At 35.7% G+C, this 21,233-nt stretch overlaps 2 protein-coding genes across 9 annotated transcripts; both read left to right on the top strand.

Annotated features, from left to right (window-relative positions):
• Window positions 1-5,235: 5,235 nt before the first annotated feature.
• On the top strand, window positions 5,236-12,151 carry LOC130974643 (uncharacterized). Its single transcript, XM_057899505.1, has 7 exons — window positions 5,236-5,295; window positions 5,635-5,688; window positions 5,761-5,815; window positions 8,394-9,047; window positions 9,151-9,249; window positions 9,364-9,468; window positions 10,963-12,151. Exons 1-5 carry the CDS (start codon window positions 5,236-5,238, stop codon window positions 9,171-9,173), a joined length of 846 nt encoding a protein of 281 aa, XP_057755488.1. The 3' UTR covers window positions 9,174-9,249; window positions 9,364-9,468; window positions 10,963-12,151.
• A 1,632-nt stretch (window positions 12,152-13,783) lies between these two features.
• LOC130973603 (uncharacterized) lies at window positions 13,784-18,122 on the top strand. 8 transcript variants are annotated; one of them, XR_009084200.1, is made up of 4 exons: window positions 13,784-15,724; window positions 15,828-15,926; window positions 16,041-16,145; window positions 17,639-18,122. XR_009084200.1 is itself a non-coding variant. In XM_057898218.1 (4 exons), the coding sequence occupies exons 1-3, from the start codon at window positions 15,347-15,349 to the stop codon at window positions 16,127-16,129; spliced, it is 531 nt and encodes a 176-aa protein (XP_057754201.1). In that variant the 5' UTR covers window positions 13,784-15,346; the 3' UTR covers window positions 16,130-16,145; window positions 17,653-18,122. The 8 variants fall into 8 exon arrangements, 6 of the variants coding, with proteins under 6 accessions (XP_057754201.1, XP_057754200.1, XP_057754199.1 ...); XM_057898218.1 differs by having other exon boundaries at window positions 15,853-15,921; window positions 16,046-16,145; window positions 17,653-18,122; XM_057898217.1 differs by having other exon boundaries at window positions 15,853-15,921; window positions 16,046-16,145.
• The last annotated feature ends 3,111 nt before the right edge of the window (window positions 18,123-21,233 follow it).

Raw genomic sequence — 21,233 nt, 5'->3', positions numbered from 1 at the left:
TATGGTAAAAAAGAGTAACGGTAAGTGGCGCATGTGCGTCGATTTTACTGACCTAAATAGGGCATGCCCCAAAGATGCTTATCCTTTACCATGTATTGACACTTTAGTTGACAATTCCTGTGGTTATGATTCGCTGAGTTTTATGGACGCATACTCTGGTTATAACCAGATCCTCATGCATCCATCAGACAAAGAAAAAACTGCCTTTATAACTGAATATGGTAATTACTGCTATAATGTCATGCCTGTTGGTCTAAAGAATGCAGGTGCAACATATCAGTGATTAATGAATAAAGTCTTCGAGCACCAAATAGGTCGAAATATCGAAGTCTATGTGGACGACATGGTGGCAAAGACCATGGTCGGCAACTCTCACATACAGGACTTAGCTGAGATCTTTGGGCAGATCCGACGATATAACATGAGACTGAATCCCGAAAAGTGTGCGTTCGGAGTACGCGGAGGAAAATTCCTCAGATTCATCCTTACCAGCCGAGGAATTGAGGCAAACCCTGAAAAATGTCAGGCGATTCTTGATATGCAAAGCCCAAAAACGGTAAAGGAGGTGCAGCGACTAACAGGACGCCTCGCCGCCTTATCCAGATTTCTACCCTGTTTGGCAGCAAAATCTTTTACCTTTTTCCAATGTTTAAAAAAGAAAACAAAAAATTTTGAATGGACCGCAGACTGTGAATCAGCGTTTCAAAGTTTAAAACAATTTCTTTCAAAACCACCAGTTTTACAAAAACCAAAACCTAATGAGCCATTATATGTATACTTGTCTATTACTGATACAGCAATTAGTTCTGTCCTTGTAACAGAAATGCAGAAAGTTCAGCAACCGATCTATTTTGTGAGTAAATCACTGCAGGGTGCCGAGCTTCGTTACCCAAAATTGGAAAAGCTGGCGTTAGCCTTAGTCTTCTCCTCGAGACGACTCCGACCATATTTCCAGGGACACACTATCATCGTCAGAACCGAACAACCTCTTCGGCACGTCCTCTCAAAGCCGGAATTGGCGGGCAGACTTATCAAATGGGCAATCGAACTTTCTGAATTCGATATCCAATACCAGCCAAGAGGATCCGTCAAGTCCCAATATCTAGCAGATTTTGTCGCAGAACTTACCCAACCAAATATGGACGAGCAGAACTCGGCCTGGAGTCTGTTTGTAGATGGAGCTTCAAATCCACAGGGGTCAGGTGCAGGGGTATTGCTCGAAAGCCCTGAAGGTGTCATCCTCGAACATTCCCTCCGATTCTCCTTCAAGGCCAGTAATAACCAAGCAGAGTATGAAGCCCTCCTCGCGGGGCTCAGGTTAGCAATTGATTTACACATTACCTCCCTAAAGGTTTACTGCGATTCTCTATTAATAGTGCAACAGGTTAATCAAGTTTTTCAAACTAAAGATCAGCTTTTATTGAAATACTTAGAGCTTGTGCAGCAGTTGGTAAATGGCTTTCGAAAAATTGAAATTTGCCACATTCCTAGAGAACAAAATCATAGGGCTGATATTCTATCAAAACTAGCTACTACACAGTCACACACAGCAACATTATTACAGTCAACCTTAGACAAACCGAGCATACATGTCAGGAGCACTTTAAGCATTTCCAATGAAACAAGTTGGCAACTACCTTACATACAGTATTTAAAAGAGGGTTCTCTTCCCAAAGAAATCTCAGATAAGAAAAGATTTCGACGACAAGCTTCTTTCTTTACTTTAATAAATAATACTCTGTATAGGCGGGGATACTCCCGACCTCTTTTGAAATGTCTGGACAGGAATGATGCTGACCTTGCGTTAGCCGAAGCCCATGAAGGAATATATGGAATACATTCAGGGGCAAGGACCCTCGCACAGAAAATACTTCGAGCCGGTTTTTACTGGCCGAGTTTATGGGAGGATAGCAGAAAGAAGGTCAGAACTTGTGACCAGTGTCAAAAACACGCACCGATCATTAACATCCCAGCGGAGCAGCTTCACCAGTCTATAATAAGCTGGCCGTTTAACCAGTGGGGAATCGACATCCTCGGCCCCTTTCCTACCGCACCAGGACAGCTGAAATATTTGGTTGTGGCTATTGACTACTTCAGCAAATGGATTGAAGCACAACCCCTAGCAAGAATCACATCCTCCCAGATGATATCATTCGTGTGGAAACAAATCATATGCAGATTCGGAATTCCCCGGCATGTTGTTACCGACAATGGTCGGCAGTTCACCGATCATAGTTTTAAAGACTTCCTACAGAAGCTGAAGATAAACCACCACTTTTCATCGGTGGAACACCCACAATCTAATGGCTTAGCAGAAGCCGCCAACAAGGTCGTCCTACACGCTTTAAGGAAGAAGCTCGACAACGCTAAAGGACTCTGGGCCGAGCTAATCCCAGAGGTATTATGGTCGTACAATACTACCGTGCATACATCAACGAAGGAAACACCTTTTAGGTTGGTCTATGGATCCGAGGCTATGATTCCCTTAGAAGTTTCACAACAATCATTAAGAGCCTTAGCAGAGAATCATGATCAAGCTCGCCGAACAGAACTTGACTTGATAGAAGAAATCAGAAATACAGCAGCCGTCCGTCACCAGGCCCTTCAGCAGCAACTAAATCAAAGACATGCCAAACGAGTAAAACCGAGGTCTTTCAACATTGGAGATCTGGTCCTAAGGAAAACCGAAGCGGCTCGGCGACCACCCTCTCACGGAAAGCTCGCAGCAACATGGGACGGACCCTACCGTATACTTGAAGTCCTCGGCAGAGGAGCTTACAGACTAGAACATTTGGATGGGACCAAGATTCCGAGTTCATGGAATGTCACTTCTTTAAAGCAATATTTCAGTTAAAACAAAAGCAGAGTGCTGGTACTCTTTTTCCTCACTTGAGATTTTTCCCAAAAAAAAGGGTTTTGCTCAAGGAGGTTTTAACGAGGCCAGCCTACCCGAGTTAAAATTGTAAGGTACTGCTTCGCCCAAAGTTTGAATGCATATACTTTTAACAAATTCTATCCGACCGAATCTATGTTATCATCAACAATCACAAGGGGTTTGTTAACTCAAAAATCCCTTGACAGACAAACAAATCATCAAAACATCATTTCAGCCCCACTAACGGGTATCAGACAACGCAATTAGGAAAATCCAAATCCTAATTACACAGATTGTTAAAACAAAAAACAGTCACGAACATCAGTTCTACAAAACAAGAGCAAAACTGCTAAAATGCTACGCTGAACTATTACTTAACTAAGTTATCACCACCTTCCTCAATTACTTCCTCGTCATCTACAAGCTGCCCGTCCCGAATCACCTTGCCCGGATCCATCTCCCCAAAATCACCATCAGGCATCAGAAACTTCGCCTGCGTCACAGCACGGTAAAAACCTTCAGCAAAGGCATCAAGAATGTCACCTTCTCTACTAGCCTTGAATTCCTTCATCTGTGCAGTAAGGTCAGCAAGTCGCTTATTCATTTTCTCAACATCACTATTTTTCTTTTTTAATAGTTCAGCATCATTTTCACGATTCTCTCTTTCAACTTTTAACTCTTTTTCCAAATCAGAAAATTTCTTCTGCAATTCTGTTAAGGCTAATTCTTTAGCCGACAACTGTTCCTTTAGGACACCGACCTCTTCAACCTCAGTAGCCATCTTCTTATGCCTTTTTTCCTGGCTACGGCCAACACAAGCCAATCGAAAACCCAACACCTGACGTTAAAATGTTCAAACCATTAAAAACTTACGGATATAAGTTCTTAAGCGAAACCAATACTTCAAATAAATATACCTGCAGAAACTGATCAACTCCAACATCCCCTACCTCCTCCACCCGAGCTATATCAGCAACGCCTTGCACAACTTCGTCTGCAATAACATTAAACGGAAAACCTCGATCCCAAAGAGATGAACCATCCCCATTGTTTTCAAAAGCGTGAAGCTTCTCCTGCTTCACACTAAAACTAGACAAGTCATCAAGCTGAATAACGGTTTCTTTGTTCCCAGAAGTAGCACAAACCTCCGTCTTTCTTTTCTTAAAAACGATTCCTTTCTTTCTTGGGAGAGGCTGATCGACCTCTCCCCCAACCTCCACCTTCTCCGCATTCGATGAGGATCCTTCAAAGTTTTTAGACTTGAACCGAGCCCTAAGAGTCGAGGCAATAACTCTAGGAAATTTCCCACCTGCCATAGAAACAACAAGAACAACATCAGCACAATAAAATTCGCATTTAATTGAAAAACAAAAACAAAAGCATACCCTGATAACCTCACCAAAGTAATCGATAACAGCCGACTTATTAACCTCCCAAGGAAGCAATTCCGACACAGACACCAATCCCCCCTTGGATACCATCTCAATCAAAAAGGATATGATACACTCGTTCCTTTCAGATATCATTTCGGGACCCAAAATTTGTTGACGTTGACAACACCAGTATAAGGGAAACTTTTCCCCAAGGTTTTCGTCCATATAAAAAGGAAAGTCCTCATCCACAGCCTTAACTTTCAGAAACATTTCTTTAAAATTTTTAAAGGAAGATTTGTACAATTTGAAAATCGCAAAACCAGGTGTGCTATTCAAGTTCACCCATAACCCTTTCCATACCCCTTTTGCCTGAAATAAGGAAAAGAAAAGTTCCAAGTCTGGTTTAACCTCCAGAAATTCCATTAAAATCTGAAAACATCTTATGAAAGCCCAACCGTTAGGATGAACTTGTGAAGGAGCACAGTTCAATTGTTTCAGAATATCACATTCAAGCTGGCTAAATGGAAGCCGAACCCTCAATTCCTCTAAAACACAACTATACATATAAAAACTCTCAAAATCATCTCTCCTATGAAAAACCCGATCTGAGCGGTTGCATGGAAGTAACTCCAAGCGACAACCGGGTTTCACTATGCCAGCAACACTAACCTGCCTAACACTATCCATATCCAGAAAAAGCGAAGCCCTTATTTTCACATCGCTGTCAACCCAGTCGTACGAACCACCATCATCAAAATGGGGCAAACATTTACCTTTCTTTTCACTCATGGTTTTTGACGAAATCAGAGAAGGAGGAAGAAAAAATTCAAACGAAAAGAAGGGATTTTGTTACTAACCTTTACTGCCCATGGTGTTTAAAACCTTCTGAAACTAAAAAACTCCAAAAGAAAAAGAAAGGGGCAACAGTATCAAACCGTTCATTTACTTAAAGCCTCTAGAATTAATGAGAGAAATTAAAAACATTAAATGAGACACAATGACCAACGGTTCCAAGTAAACATTGGAACTCGCAACCGTCTAGGAAAAGTAATAAAATAATAATTACAGCCCTTTACACCAATAAAAACTGGAGAAACAATTATTAAACTCTTCAGTAACCCAACATTAACTTTTAAAGATGCTACGTTGACCTGGGGGCTGGGCACCGTGTACCGAGCTATTACTCACACATTATAAAAGCTCAACCTATCTCTTTAAAAGTCAGGTCAAGCTTGGGGGCTGTGATATGGCCAGTAAACATCAGTTACACGTTATAGCTCGGCTACACATCAGCCCCAATCATAACCGACGATTTCATCATGAATGACCTTGAAGCAATAACGTCGGATTCACCATTTATGCTCTTCCCAGACGTTACATCTGAAGGATAACGGCCAAACTTCTCCTGCTAATATAAAGCAGACAAAAGACCAAAAGAAGGTACGTAACTTTTTCAAGATTAAGAACTATCATCCCTACAATACTAACTTGAGCGTCGGAGTGCCTTTGCAGGTACCCACCCTCGCCGTTCGTTCGTCGCCGACGTATATCTCGGTTCACTCTAAGAGTCTGCCGATCTTACCAGAGGACGAGCTATACCTCGGAATTACCAAGTAAGAACAATAACGTTAGTTAAAGCATATATATTTGTTAAGATATTCCACTATTTATGTCCACATCAGCATGCAATAATACATCCCCACCTGTGTATGTATATTAAGAAGCATATATATGTCGTTATCATATTCTTCATTGGCAACTATATAAATATTATGTTGTTTTTTTCTTAATATATATAATATATACTTTCTTGTTAAGTATTACAGGTAAACGAGAAAAATATAATTGAATAAAAAAACTAATATATCCTTTTTATTAAGTTTAATAGGACTAAAATGCTGTTTTTAGGATCAAAGTTCTGTATTCAAAAATAAAATTTTATTATAAAAGACTAAAATACTATTTTTTTGTTGATTATAAAAGGATAAAATACTTTTTTAATATTACACTACAAGAAATTATTGAAATAACGACTGATTTAGCGATCAATTTAGCTATAAATTTGGGTGGTCGTTAAAACCTTGGTTGCTAATAAGAAAATAGCGACCAACTTCGGCCGTAAAACATTAGCGACCGATTTGTGAACAAGGTCACCAAACTCTCACTAAAGAGTATCAGTTGATAAATCGGTCGCTAACATAATTGGTCGGTGACCAAATTTTCTGTCACTAAACTGGTCGCTAACTCAGATGCTAATTTGCGACCAATGTTTCGGTCTCTAATTTAGTCGCTAAGTAGGGACCTATATTTTAGCAACCAACAATTCGATTGCTAATTCCTAACCAATCATTTTAGTGATCAAATCTCCATGACTGATCCTAATTTTTTAATTATCAATTTTTTACTAAATTTTTACATCTAAACCATAAAATATTGAAAAATTATCAACACAAAATCTACACCTTAATACATAAAAGCCAACCCATAAAAGATATATCTCAAATAACACAACGCACTTAACCAATAACCAAAATAACTCATTTAACAACAATAATAAGTAAACAACACTTTCAAATTACTAATTACATCATTTAAAGTCTATTAACTAACTAGAATCACAACTATAATAAAATAATCACTTTTCAAATGTACGTTCACCATTTTCATCCTCTCCTATATTTATTTTTCTACCTTTTAGTTGAGGAATCGGAATTTTAAAATTAAGTTTTTTCATCATTTGTTGATGAAGCAAACGATTTTTAAGTTCAAATCTTTTTTCTGTCTTTTCAACCCAGTTTTCAAATCATCGTTCTCTTCTTGTATTTTCTTTATTATTTCTTCACGTTCTGACCTTCGCAACCAATCGGATGATTGAGAACTAAAATCAAGATAACTAGATCTTTTCTTAATTGCAGTGAATTTTATTCCAAATTTATAAATTCTTCTCTTTTTAACTCCGGCTATTTCACACTACACATTCATCTTATTTAGTGTATTACTTCCTTTTTTAGATACTTTTTGCATAACCTGTTCTATAGCATTCTTAAATTCATTTTGTCAATATCAAAATCAGATTAATTATTACATGAGATAATAAAAAGGATAAAAATCACCATTATCTAGACAAAAACCACGCACGTCATAGATCACATAATATGATATATAAGCACAGACTTATCCTTTTTTATCAATAACAACGGTACTAGCTAATGAAACCATATATACAGCAAATTAAAGTATATATTAAGTGCTTCTTTGAAAATTAAAAATAAAGCATGTTAAGTAACAAAAATAGAAATAAATCCAAAATTTCACTCATCTTAAATTTAATAAAATGATTATGTAAGGGAGATAATAATTTAATAAGTACCAAAAATAGAACAATAAAAAATTAGAATTTGAAAAAAGAAATGGAGAACAAATACTGCATAATTCTAGACTAACTGATTTACTTGTTATCATCATCATACAATAAAAAATATGTCAGTAGGATCACACATTGCATTAAGTCATTAACTTCAATAACCAATTTTTTAACTTGTAAAGAGCTTAATCTCAACTTGCTCAGCAATCCAACATAGATAAAACACCAAATTAGACACTTAGCATACATACTACTTGTAAGACCCATAATTTTCAAAAAAATATTATTATAAGTTAATTTCAATTTATTTATTTATTAAAGACTTTACTTTTAAAAATTATTTTATTAAAAATAATTAAATCAAGTTTTGATAATTAAATTAAAAATTTTACTTAATATTATAATTATTGAATAATTTTCTATATTTAAATTAGGCAGCTTAACAGTTGTAAAAGAATAAAAATTTTATACACTTTAATTAAATAATAGAGATTCTAGAATTTAATACTTTAATTTATAAACAAAGAAAATTAATTATATTAAATTTAATTTTAAATTAAAATATTTGATTAAAAGTTAATTAATAAATTAATAATCAAATAACATTTTCAAATAATTTTAAAGAATTAAATTAGATTTTTAATTCATACTCTATATCCCTAATTTTATTAAAATTACCTAAACTACCCTAATCCTAACTTTAATTAAATCAAACCCGAACCCCCCAAACTTAATCCTACCGTCATTCACTTTCTTGTTTCTTAAACCTAACCTACGGAAGAAAGGGAAATAAGGAAAGGGAAAATAAGGAAAACAGGGGGGAAGAAAGGGGAAATAAGGAAAGAAAGGGAAATAAGGAAAGCAGGGGGAGCTCGAGAAGTGGGAACTGAGAAAGGAAGAAAGGGAAAGCGAGTGGCGAGAGAAAGAGAAGCGGAGAGGGAGAAGAGGAAGAAAGGTGAGTTGAGAGGAAGAAGCCGCTGCCATTGCGGTCCGCGTTCACGTCGTCGTCGTAGCGCCGCCATCCTTACGCCAGTCGCTGCCGCTGTCGGTGATGAAGCCCGTCGCCGCCATTCGCGCCTCTATCGCCGCCAGAACTACACGCTGTCGCTGAAGCTTGAACGCCGCTGTAACCACCGCATGTTATCATCTTTAGCTCCGCCACCGTTTAAGTCGCGAACAGGAGAACGTGCGCGAAGGAAACCATCGCGGAGCTACCGTCGCCGCCATGTTGATGGGCTCGCCATCGTTCTGCTCGCACGGCTGCTGGGTTGCCGGAGCTCCTCGCCGCCGCTGCTGGCGCTGGAAAACCGCAGCTGCAGCCGCCAGAGGACGCCCCTGCAGCTGCCAAACCCCATTCCACTCCAGTTTGGGTTCCGGCTCTGGTTCATTTATGCTGGGTTTTGTTCTCCTGAGTGTCGGAGCCGCCATTTTCTTGGTAAGTTTTAGCCTTGTTTAAGATTCCTTTCCTTGTCCATTGAAATCCTTGTTACCGTAAGAGTCGTCGCTTAAGTCGTATATGTTTGATGATGTTGTCGCAGTGAGTTTTTTCGCTGCTGGTTGAAGTCGCCGCTGTTGGAGCTTGCCGGAGTTAATCGCTGGAGCTGTGGTTGTGCTGTACTTAGTTTCTTGTTGGTACAGTAAGTCGTTCTTGTTCTGAAACTCTTTTAATCGCTATTATGTTATATGTGGCTGAGGTTTTGCGATACTATTTGCTATTTGATTGAGTTTCGGTTATTTTTTATTATGATTAGAGTAGCTGTGGTTGCTGCAAAAGTGGTTTAGAGTTGAGGATGAGACTGCCGCGTTGTGGGCCGAGAGAAAAACTGAATTTATCGCGTAGCTAAGTCGTAAACGAGGTAGGGATTTTTCTTAAAATCTAATTTATATTACAGAGTTGTGTTAACTAGATATTAATGTGAGAGAACATATGTCTGTGATTATGATTGCCTTCTAAATGTGGTTGTTTGCTGGACTGATTACTTGATTGCTTGAGTAGTTTGTGATTGCTGAAAAGAAATTAGTTTGAAAGGTTATTTAGTTGATTATTATGAAAAATGGCTTTTCTTGGTTTTGAAGCTATTTTAGATAATGTAAAGGAATTGGCTTTGGAAATGATTTGGAATATGAAACTGGATTAACTTTGGAAATGGTTTAATTTTGTGTTAGTGACTTTATAAATGATTTAGTATTTGAGCTAGTTTGATTTTAAAAAGAGATTTATTATGGGCACTGATTCGCTTTGAAAATAATTTGATATTGGAACTAGCTGAATCTTGGAAAATGATTGAGGTTTGGAAAAGGTTTGAGAAATGTTTGGATGGGACCCGAACAGGGTGGCAAAGTTCGAGTTTTAGAGGAAATGCTACCGAAATTTTATAAAATTGGAAGTTTTATTTGATGTAATTAACTAAAGATTTGTTTTTAAACATTATATGTTTTAAGAATAATCTATTTATCAAAGAAAGAATTATGTTTTGGAATTGAGATTGTTAATGAACGGAATGGAAAGAGGATTGATGAGGATTTTCTTTGAAATATGGTTTTTGAATGAATTTGGAAATGAGGTTTGGATTGATGAATGATTATGATGTTGAGAATGTTGAGATATGTGGCTTATGAATTTGAAATATCTGAGATACGAGGTTCCCTGGATTAAGTACCGTGGCTTGCCACCACGTGTACCAGGTTGAAATCTTGATACTCTGTTGACCCTACGACGTAAGTGTGACCGGGCACTATATAAATTCCCGGGAATGTTACCCCCATTGAGCAATATTGATTATTTGAGAAAAAGCTATGCATAGACTCTTGGGGATGCACGTCGGAGGACAGTCTAAGGACAATTCAGACTTATCGGGTTGGCTGGATAACCGACAGATGAGCCTCATCAGCCATAGGACAGGCATGCATCATATGCTTTTGTATGCTTTGCTTGGGTTTGAACTTGTTTTGGTTTGCTTAATTGCTAAACTGTTCCTAACTGCTACTTGAACTATTTGCTGTAACTGCTTCCTACTTGTGTTTTACTTGTCTGTCTTGTCTGTGTTTGTCCTGGCGTGTTACATTTGAGAATGGACTTTGGTGCTGAATTAATGATTGTATGGTTTGATTGCGTGGTTGGTTTCTGATTGAGATTTGCTTATGAGAAAAGAAAGACCTTGGATTTCTGAAAATATTGAATATTGTTTCTTTGAAAAGGTTTGAACGATTAGCTATTGGATTTTAAAAGGATTCATAAGGCAATTATAATCACTGAATTTGAAAGCAGTTTTCTTATTGAATTATCTTCTTATGAAAACTTTGAAAACTCTGTGGTGAGACCATGTGGTTAGGTTCTCACCCCCCTACAGCTTTACTTTTTCAGGAACCGGATGAAGAAGCATTAAGAAGAGTTATACTGCGTTTGGTTTATATGTTGTTGTATTAATTAGTTTATTTTCTTCCCTCGTCTTTATTATTACAAATTTGAAAGAGGGATAGGAATTGTATGTTTTATATGTGTGTAATATTATGAGTTATTACGTAAGGAGTCCTGTATATGAATATATGCCTTGTATTTTTCTTAAGATGAGGTATTAATTTCTGATTTCTTAAAGAAATCAGCGATACAGTGTCGAGTCACAGGCTCCTATTTTAGTATTTAGTATGTAGAGTAGTCGTAATACTTCTTGCTATCAGAGTAGCGTAGCCAGAAGCGTGACTTCTGATAGTGAGGGTGTTACAAATATGGTATCAGAGCGGTTCTTTCTGTAGAGCCTGAGGAGTGGACTGATTATGCTTTAATTGCATACTCTGAGCGTCTGTCATGTAATAGGTCTCGTTCAGATAATGAGAATTAGAGTTTTATACACATGACGGTCTATTGATTAATGCCATTAGTCTTGCATTGCATAATTCCTGGTATTAAGTTTGGCCGGCTTAACACTAGTAAATTATGTATATGGAAGCACCAATGGGTTATGATAGACAATATGCGAGTCATAAATAATGCGAGTTGCGGGTTTTGGGAGAGTTAGAAATTAATTCTTGAAGTTTGTTGACATGTGATCCTTATCTGTGATAGGTGTTAGTTTTACCTTTAAGAGTTGCATTGGAAATCCTTGATTCAATGCCTTTCTTGAGATACGGTTTGATTCTCTGTCAAATTATATTTCTGACTATCCCCTAGATTCTTGATGTTATGGTCCTCAATTTTACGTTCTTTTATAGGAACTCTATACTCTAATTTAATTTGAATTTTGCTTCGATCAATATATTATCTTTCTTCTTGTTGTTCCTAGCGAAATTTTCTGATTTAGATTCTCTCCTTAAGTTATGATTTGATATCTTGCCTCTATGCTTTTCACCATATGCGTATTCTTCTCTTAACATGCGCCTACTTATTCCATAGATTCTTGACATCACAGCTTTAGGTTCTGCATTCTTCTACTTAAGCGATGTAATTTATCAATGAAATCTGAACCTGTTTTGCCGTAATACATCCTATCTTATAAAGCCCTCTTGTAATTTTTGTTTTGGGTCTTCAAAGTAATTCTGGTTTAATTCTCCTCTTACTTGAATATTTTTCAAGATTCTTGAAAGAATATTTTTGCTCATAGCTTAATTAAGTTTATTTTATAAAATTTGCATATTTTATTTTAATTTAAGTTGTTTTAATGCAAAATTTTATTTAAACATTTTATGTTTCTTTTGAGAAAGTGAATTCGTTTCCTTTTGAGATTATCCATTCTTTGTTAATGCTACCAATGACTTCTAGTATTATTTTCGACTTAGCTCAAATCCAGTTTAAATAAATGCACCGTTCTTCCTCTTGATTGTTCCTACCGAAGTTCTTAAATTCAAGTTTCTTCTTAGGACTACAATTTGATTTTCTACCAAGATTTTCAGTAAAATATTTTATTCTTAGCCTAACTAATTTTTATTTCGTAAATATTGCATAATCTAGCTTGACTTGAATTTGTTTTAAACAAGATGCAATATTTACGTTTTTAATTGACTTTCTTGAATTTTGTAAACAATTACCCTATTCTATTCTATGGTTTCTATTGAAGTTCTTTGAAATCAAAATTCTTTCCTATTTGTATTTCAATTCTTTCTTCTGACATACTTCGCGACTTTTAACCATCCTAGTTTATCGGTGACTAGAACCATTCCTTCCTATTTTTGTAAACGTTGCGCTTCTCTAATTTGGTTTCAGTTTGTTTTGATCCAATTTACCATTATTCTTTTCTTGTTTTCTTTGGAGTTCCTAGATTCAATATTTCCTGTTAAGATGTGAAATGGCTCTTTCTTAGATATTTTTCATGTCTATACCTTGTTGCTTAGTTGTAATCCTACACCTCCTTCCGAATTCATATGAATCTTATCCCTGTCACTTATTCTTCTCTTCCTGCGATTTGTATCTCGTTGAACGCACTTAATGCATTTTAATATTATTGAATATCCTTATAAAGTGTGATTTCTAGTATATTCTTGGATTGTTTTAGCCTTTTTAAATAAGGTTTGATTTATTTTTATGTAAGGTTGTTTTTGACTCTACATTCCTTTATTTGGGCAATGCTTCTTTTTGCTATAACTTGAATTTGTTTTGGAGCGACACAACCATCTCTTGAAGTTTTAATAAATTCGCTTTTAACTTAGCTTATACTCCCTTACTTTGAAAATTTTTGTATGTGATTTAAATCTGTTTCATTGTAATGCATTTTCTTTTCCTTTTATAAGCAAAACTTTATTTCAAGTTTCCTTCCAACAAGATCGTAATTTTCATGCATGCCTAACATAAGAATGAGAAAAATAGAATTTTTCTTTTAGCCAAATTAATCTTTCTTTTTTTCAAATTTTATGTAGTCTGTTTCGACTTGAATTTATATTGAAATCATGTTACATTCATGCTTTTATTATTCTGTTGAAAGATGTTTGTTACTTATTTTTTTTTTTTTTGTAAAACGTGAAATGATCTTCCTTTAAGATTTCCATTCTTCGAGAATAATATATTCGAGAATATTTTTTAAAACAAATTCGAATTATGAGAGCTTTGCCTTTAGTTTTGGATATTCTTCTTTTATAAACCTCATATTTACTTGACTCAGCTTGAACTCGTTTCAACATATTATATTGTTTTTTATCTTATTGGTCTTATCAAATTCCTTCGATTCAAGAAATATCCTTAAAGTTATCGGTTGATTCTCTTTCCAGCACTCTTTATTGCTTGTTCATCCTTATCTACTTGTGATTTCCACAATTCTTTCAAATTTTTGCGAACACGGTCCTTGTCTCTATTCTTTCTTTTCTATGATCTACTATCCTTCTGAGTATATTCAAGATTAGTTTTGATATCTTGTGCGACTGTTAGGCTTGGTAAACGACACATTAGTCCTTTAGAACACGTTTGATGAACACAAAAGGTAAAATTTGTAAACATACGACGTAGTAAAGAGTTGTGGAATCTTGTTTCATGAGGAAGAGTTTTATTGATGTTAAGTTTGTGACTACTATGATTTGCAAAGTATTTGGTGAGGTTGAGAACCCTCGGATGAATTGATCGATGAAATACGGTTAAGAATAGTGGAAATAAGTTATGTTGAAGTTTAAATAGTTGAGTCTTTGAAGTTGGTATGAGATTAGTATACGGACGTTGAGCACATCATTTTAATTCCGGCTTGTTTTATAGCCTTTTGCCGCCTTGTTTTACCATCACACGTTTGAAACATATTATTTTGTGCATCAAGCCTATTTTGTAACCTTGTTTCACACCACACTTATATCCTTTATATTTTTATTCCATATGAAAATCCTGGTATTTGAAACTATATGTATGTATATATAATGAGAACTTTTTGCTTCTTCTTTAAATGAGTTCAAGAGTGAAGTAATATGAAATCTCTTTTATTTTGTATCAATTTTCGAGGACGAAAATTTTTATAAGGTGGATAGGATGTAAGACCCATAATTTTCAAAAAAATATTATCATAAGTTAATTTCAATTTATTTATTCATTAAAAACTTTACTTTTAGAAATTATTTTATTAAAAGTAATTAAATCAAGTTTTGACAATTAAATTAGAAATTTTACTTAATATTATAATTATTGAATAATTTTCTATATTTAAATTAGGCAGCTTAATAGTTGTTAAAGAATAAGGATTTTATACACTTTAGTTAAATAATAGAGATTCTAGAATTTAATACTCTAATTTTATAAACAAAGAAAATTAATTATATTAAATTTAATTTTAAATTAAAATATTTGATTAAAAGTTAATTAATAAATTAATAATCAAATAATATTTTCAAATAATTTTAAAGAATTAAATTAGATTTTTAATTAATACTCTACATCCCTAATTTTATTAAAATTACCTAAACTATCCTAATCCTAACTTTAATTAAATCAAACCCGAACCCCCCAAACTTAACCCTACCGTCATTCACTTTCTTGTTTCTTAAACCTAACCTACGGAAGAAAGGGAAATAAGGAAAGGGAAAATAAGGAAAACAGGGGGGAAGAAAGGGGAAATAAGGAAAGAAAAGGAAATAAGGAAAGCAGGGGGGAGCTCGAGAAGTGGGGAACTGAGAAAGGAAGAAAGGGAAAGCGAGTGGCGAGAGAAAGAGAAGCGGAGAGGGAGAAGAGGAAGAAAGGTGAGTTGAGAGGAAGAAGCCGTTGCCACTGCGGTCCGCGTTCACGTCGTCGTCGTAGCGCTGCCATCCTTGTGCCAGTCGCTGCCGCTGTCGGTGATGAAGCCCATCGCCGCCATTCGCGCCTCTATCGCTGCCAGAACGTCGTCGCTGAAGCTTGAACGCCGCTGCAACCACCGCATGTTATCATCTTTAGCTCCGCCGCGTTTAAGTCGCGAACAGGAGAATGTGCGCAAAGGAAACCACCGCGGAGCTGCCGTCGCCGCCGTGTTGATGGGCTCGCCGTCGTTCTGCTCGCGTGGCTGCTGCGTTGCCGGAGCTCCTCGCCGCCGCTGCTGGCGCCAGAAAACCGCGGCTGCAGCCGCCAGAGGACGCCCCTGCAGCTGCCAAACCCCATTCCACTCCAGTTTGGGTTCCGGCTCTGGTTCGTTTATGCTGGGTTTTATTCTCCTGAGTGTCGGAGCCGCCATTTTCTTGGTAAGTTTTAGCCTTGTTTCAGATTCCTTTCCTTGTCCATTGAAATCCTTGTTACCGTAAGAGTCGTCGCTTAAGTCATATATGTTTGATGATGTTGTCGCAGTGAGTTTTTTCGCTGCTGGTTGAAGTCGCCGCTGTTGGAGCTTGCCGGAGTTAACCGCTGGAGCTGTGGCTGTGCTGTACTTAGTTTCTTATTGGTACAGTAAGTCGTTCTTGTTCTAAAACTCTTTTAATCGCTGTTATGTTATATGTGGCTGAGGTTTTGCGATATTATTTGCTATTTGATTGAGTTTCGGTTATTTCTTATTACGATTAGAGTAGCTGTGGTTGCTGCAAAAGTGGTTTAGAGTTGAGGATGAGACTGCCGCGTTGTGGGCCGAGAGAAAAACTGAGTTTATCACGTAGCTAAGTCGTAAACGAGGTAGGGTTTTTCCTAAAATCTAATTTATATTACAGAGTTGTGGTAACTAGATATTAATGTAAGAGAACATATGTCTGTGATTATGATTGTCTTCTAAATGTGGTTGTTTGTTGGACTGATTGCTTGATTGCTTTAGTAGTTTGTGATTGCTGAAAAGAAATTAGTTTGAAAGGTTATTTAGTTGATTATTATGAAAAATGGCTTTTCTTGGTTTTGAAGCTATTTTTGATAATGTAAAGGAATTGGCTTTGGAAATGATTTGGAATATGAAACTGGATTAACTTTGGAAATGGTTTAATTTTGTGTTAGTGACTTTATAAATGATTTAGTATTTGAGCTGGTTTGATTTTAAAAAGAGATTTATTATGGGCACTGATTCACTTTGAAAATAATTTGATATTGGAACTAGCTGAATCTTGGAAAATGATTGAGGTTTGGAAAAGGTTTGAGAAATGTTTGGATGGGACCCGAACAGGGTGACAAAGTTCGAGTTTTAGAGGAGATGCTGTCGAAATTTTATAAAATTGAAAGTTTTATTTGATGTAATTAACTAAAGATTTGTTTTTAAACATTATATGTTTTAAGAATAATCTATTTATCAAAGAAAGAATTATGTTTTGGAATTGAGATTGTTAATGAACAGAATGGAAAGAGGATTGATGAGGATTTTCTTTGAAATATGATTTTTGAATGAATTTGGAAATGAGGTTTGGATTGATGAATGATTATGATGTTGAGAATGTTGAGATATGTGGCTTATGAATTTGAAATATCTGAGATACGAGGTTCCCTGGATTAAGTACCGTGGCTTGCCACCACGTCTACCAGGTTGAAATCTCGATACTCTGTTGATCCTACGACGTAAGTGTGACCGGGCACTATATAAATTCCCGGGAATGTTACCCCCATTGAGCAATATTGATTATTTGAGAAAAAGCTATGCATAGACTCTTGGGGATGCATGTCAGAGGACAGTCTAAGGACAATTCAGACTTGTCGGGTTGGCTGGATAACCGACAGATGAGCCTCATCAGCCATAGGACAGGCATGCATCATATGTATTTGTATGCTTTGCTTGGGTTTGAACTTGTTTTGGTTTGCTTAGTTGCTAAACTGTTCCTAACTGCTACTTGAACTATTTGCTGTAACTGCTTCCTACTTGTGTTTTACTTGTCTGTCTTGTCTGTGTTTGTCCTGGCGTGTTACATTTGAGAATGGACTTTGGTGCTGAATTAATGATTGTATGGTTTGATTGCGTGGTTGGTTTCTGATTGAGATTTGCTTATGAGAAAAGAAAGACCTTGGATTTTTGAAAATATTGAACATTGTTTCTTTGAAAAGGTTTGAACGATTAGCTATTGGATTTTAAAAGGATTCATAAGGCAATGATAATCACTGAAGTTGAAAGCAGTTTTCTTATTGAATTATCTTCTTATGACAACTTTGAAAACTCTGTGGTAAGACCATGTGGTTAGGTTCTCACCCCCCTACAGCTTTACTTTTTCAGGAACCGGATGAAGAAGCATTAAGAAGAGTTATACTGCGTTTGGTTTATATGTTGTTGTATTAATTAGTTTATTTTCTTCCCTCGTCTTTATTATTACAAATTTGTAAGAGGGATAGAAATTGTATGTTTTATATGTGTGTAATATTATGAGTTATTACGTAAGGAGTCCTGTATATGAATATATGCCTTGTATTTTTCTTAAGATGAGGTATTAATTTCTGATTTTTTAAAGAAATCAGCGATACAGTATCGAATCACAGGCTCCTATTTTAGTATTTAGTATGTAGAGTAGTCGTAATACTTCTTGCTATCAGAGTAGCGCAGCCGGTAGCGTGACTTCTGATAGTGAGGGTGTTACACTACTAAAATACAACAATATCTAAACTTTATTTTACAGATTTAAATGTTTTAAATAATTGCAGAATCAAAGTAAAATGAGAATTTTAAGATGGATGAAGGTAAATTTTTTAACAAGGATTAAATATTACAAAGTAGATTTAAGTATTATTAATTTTTATTTCTTAAACAAATCAATTATATTAATAAAAGCATGCTCCCATAAACTCTTATTATAAAAACACTACAGTATTGAAGCTAATAATATGTATTTGCCTATCAAATACAATATTGTTTAATACATACAGAGAAATTTCTTTATGTTTTTTATTCACTATTTTTGCATCATAGCGTGGTGCACTATAAAATTTACATTCCTTTAAATCTTTGTAATCTTTAGCATAGAACAACATGCAAGCATTAACGCAACAATCAATATTTACTGAAATTAACCCAAGTTTAGAAATTACTTTTTTAGTTTTGTTCTTGTATGGATGAACTTCTGAACTATAGCTCGTCTCTTGCGCTGATGTAATATGTCTTTTTTTAATGGAGTGAGAATAACTCGGACGACAAAGAACACCGTGGGTGGGTACCTGTAAAAGACACTCCGAGCTCAAGTCAATAAGTGTTTAAGAGGTATAAGAATTTTATGATTATAGAATGTTAAAACATGAAATAGAATATATCATATGGTTTGATGCGTGAGCATCTTCTCTATCTTTTCCTAGTGAATTTGCACTTGAATTGCTATGTTTAATCAAGATTTAATATATTTTAGCCACTATAAATGCTACTTTGAGTTGTGTGCAATTCTGTTTACTGTAGGTAGCATTTTGGACGAATTTCATGGAGTTGAAGCCAAGGATAGAGAATGAGAGAGTGAAAAATCAAGGCTGCTTCATCCACGCCAAACTTGGATTCCCCAAGTTTGGCGCCACAACAAGAAAGCCAAAGGAATGTGTGCTGCCTCCTCCACGCCGAACTTGAAGTTCTTCAAGTTCGGCGCCAGCATCAACTCCTCCAAAGAATCGTGCTGCCTTCTCCATGTTCAGCACCAACCCAGAAGCTCCAAGGAAAGCTGTGCGCACAACCTCCACGCCGAACTTACAGCACCTCAAGTTCGGCGCCAATGAAGAAACTCCAAGGAGAATTCACTCTGCCTATCCCACGCCGAACTTGAAGTTCTTCAAGTTCGGCGCCAGCTTGAAAACCCCAAAGGGGAGTTACACGAATCACTCCACGCCAAACTTGGAGAATCCAAGTTTGGCGCTAACCTTTAATACACATGTGGTCTCCAATTCGTATACATAAGGCTATGTGAATCAATTACATAATTTTGATTAAACTTTATTTCTTTTATAATTAGGAAAAGATATTATTTAGTTTTTAGGAAGTATATTTTACCTTAATTAAGATTAGATACAAAAGGAAAAAGAATCAGCCCTTCGGGCATCTCTTCTCTCAGACCTTATTCCACAATTTTCAGCTTTTCAGAATCCTTGTTTTCTCTTTGAACCATGAGCAACTAAACCTCCATTGTTAAGGTTAGGAGCTCTGTCTATTGTATGGATTAATACAATTACTTTTCTATTTTAATTCATGTACTGATTTATATTTCAAGAATAGTTTTCGTTCTTTATCTTATGAATTTGGGTGGAAGGGAAGTATGACCCTTTTTCTAATTGACTTCTTGTATAACTTGAAAAAGCTCTTTACTTGAACAACAGCTTGAAAATAATTTCTCCTAAATTTCTAATTATCTAGACTTAATGGGATACTTGACATATAATCCTCTTATATTTGGGTAATTAGGGTTTTTATGGCATATAAACTAGAATTGAACTTCACCCTCTAATTGGAATTAAGTGACCAAGGAATTGGCGGTTGATGAAGGTTAGAGGAGACTAAAAAGTTCTAAGGAATTAGGTTTTAGTCACATACAGTTTGCCACGAATTGAATCTTGCATGATTAAAATAGTTAGTAAGAAAAGTCAATCGGGAAGATAGATATCTCTGAAGCCTTAACTATTTCTCCATATATTATTCATAATTTGTTTACTGCTTGCTTTTCTGATTCTTTGAATTACTGTTAATGCTTTTGAACCTTCAACACCATTTTCTGTTTGTCTGACTAAGCAAATCACTTGACCATTGTTGCTTGATCTATCAATCCTCGTGGGATCGACCTTCATTCACCTGAGGTACTACTTGGTACGACCCGGTGCACTTGCTAGTTAGTTTGTGGATTATAAATTCCGCACCAAGTTTTTGGCGCCGTTGCCGGGGATTGACTGTGATTGACAACTATTTGTTGTTTGATTGCTTAGATTAGGTGTTTTTGCTTTAATTCCATTTAACTTATTTCTTTAAATTTTTTTAAAAAAATATATATTTTGATTTATTTTATTTAAAAATATTCTTTTCTCTTAATTTCTGAAATTAAGTTTGGTGTTCCCTTAGTTGTTTCATTCTTCCTAGTTATTTTACTTATTGAGTTTGAATTTTTTTTACTCCTTTTTGCTTATTAGTTGTTTTATTTCTTAATTATCCAGTTTATTTTCTTTATTTTATTTTTGTTTTCTTTTATATTTTATTTTATTTTATTTTATTATTATTTTTATTTTTCTTTATGTTCTTTCTTCTTTACTTGCCTGTTTACCACATGGTACATTTAATTCTATTTGGTATTTTGTGCTAAGAAAAAATAATGGAGAGAGATCACATGGGTTACTACTCACACCCAAGGAGTGATTCTTATTATTGTGGATGGGGGAACTATCCGAATTTTGGTTGGCAGAGTCAAAACTAAAGAAACTTCAGTGCTCCATGTTCCAACTATCAAGAATCACCATCTCCATATTCATATCAAGAACCACCATCTCCATATTCATACCAAGAACCACTACCTCTCTATCCATATCAAGAACCATCATCTTTTTACCCATATCAAAAGCCACCATCTCCCTATTCATACCAAGAACCATCCTCCTTTTACTCTTATCAAGAACCATCGTCTCCTTTGTATTCATATCAAGAGCCACCATCTTCTTATTCATATCAAGAACCATCATCTCTTGAGCTTCTCATGAAAGAATTCATACATGATATAAGGATGAGTGTCAAAAATGTAGAGAAATATGTGGAGTTAATTATCAAGCCCCAGAAAGAAGAACAGGTAAATTCCTTCCCAAGAGATATAATGCAAGATCCTATGGAAGAAAGTGAGAAAATCAATCAAAGGA

This window comes from Arachis stenosperma, chromosome 4, assembly GCF_014773155.1.
Source record: "Arachis stenosperma cultivar V10309 chromosome 4, arast.V10309.gnm1.PFL2, whole genome shotgun sequence".
NCBI lineage: Eukaryota > Viridiplantae > Streptophyta > Magnoliopsida > Fabales > Fabaceae > Arachis > Arachis stenosperma.
The sequence above is the reverse complement of the archived record's forward strand: the minus strand, read 5'-3'. Positions and strand labels throughout refer to the sequence as shown.

Bases quoted from the DNA above. Each gene is read 5' to 3' on its own strand.
- LOC130974643 (XM_057899505.1), top strand. From the start codon at position 5,236: ATGAGACACAATGACCAACGGTTCCAAGTAAACATTGGAACTCGCAAC. The intron at 5,296-5,634 runs GTAATAAAATAA...TTACATCTGAAG, and splicing joins CTCGCAACCGTCTAGGAAAA to GATAACGGCCAAACTTCTCC. The intron at 9,048-9,150 runs GTAAGTTTTAGC...ATGTTGTCGCAG, and splicing joins TCGGAGCCGCCATTTTCTTG to TGAGTTTTTTCGCTGCTGGT.
- LOC130973603 (XM_057898216.1), top strand. From the start codon at position 15,347: ATGAAGCCCATCGCCGCCATTCGCGCCTCTATCGCTGCCAGAACGTCG. The intron at 15,725-15,852 runs GTAAGTTTTAGC...TGCTGGTTGAAG, and splicing joins TCGGAGCCGCCATTTTCTTG to TCGCCGCTGTTGGAGCTTGC. The intron at 15,922-16,040 runs GTACAGTAAGTC...TATTACGATTAG, and splicing joins CTGTACTTAGTTTCTTATTG to AGTAGCTGTGGTTGCTGCAA.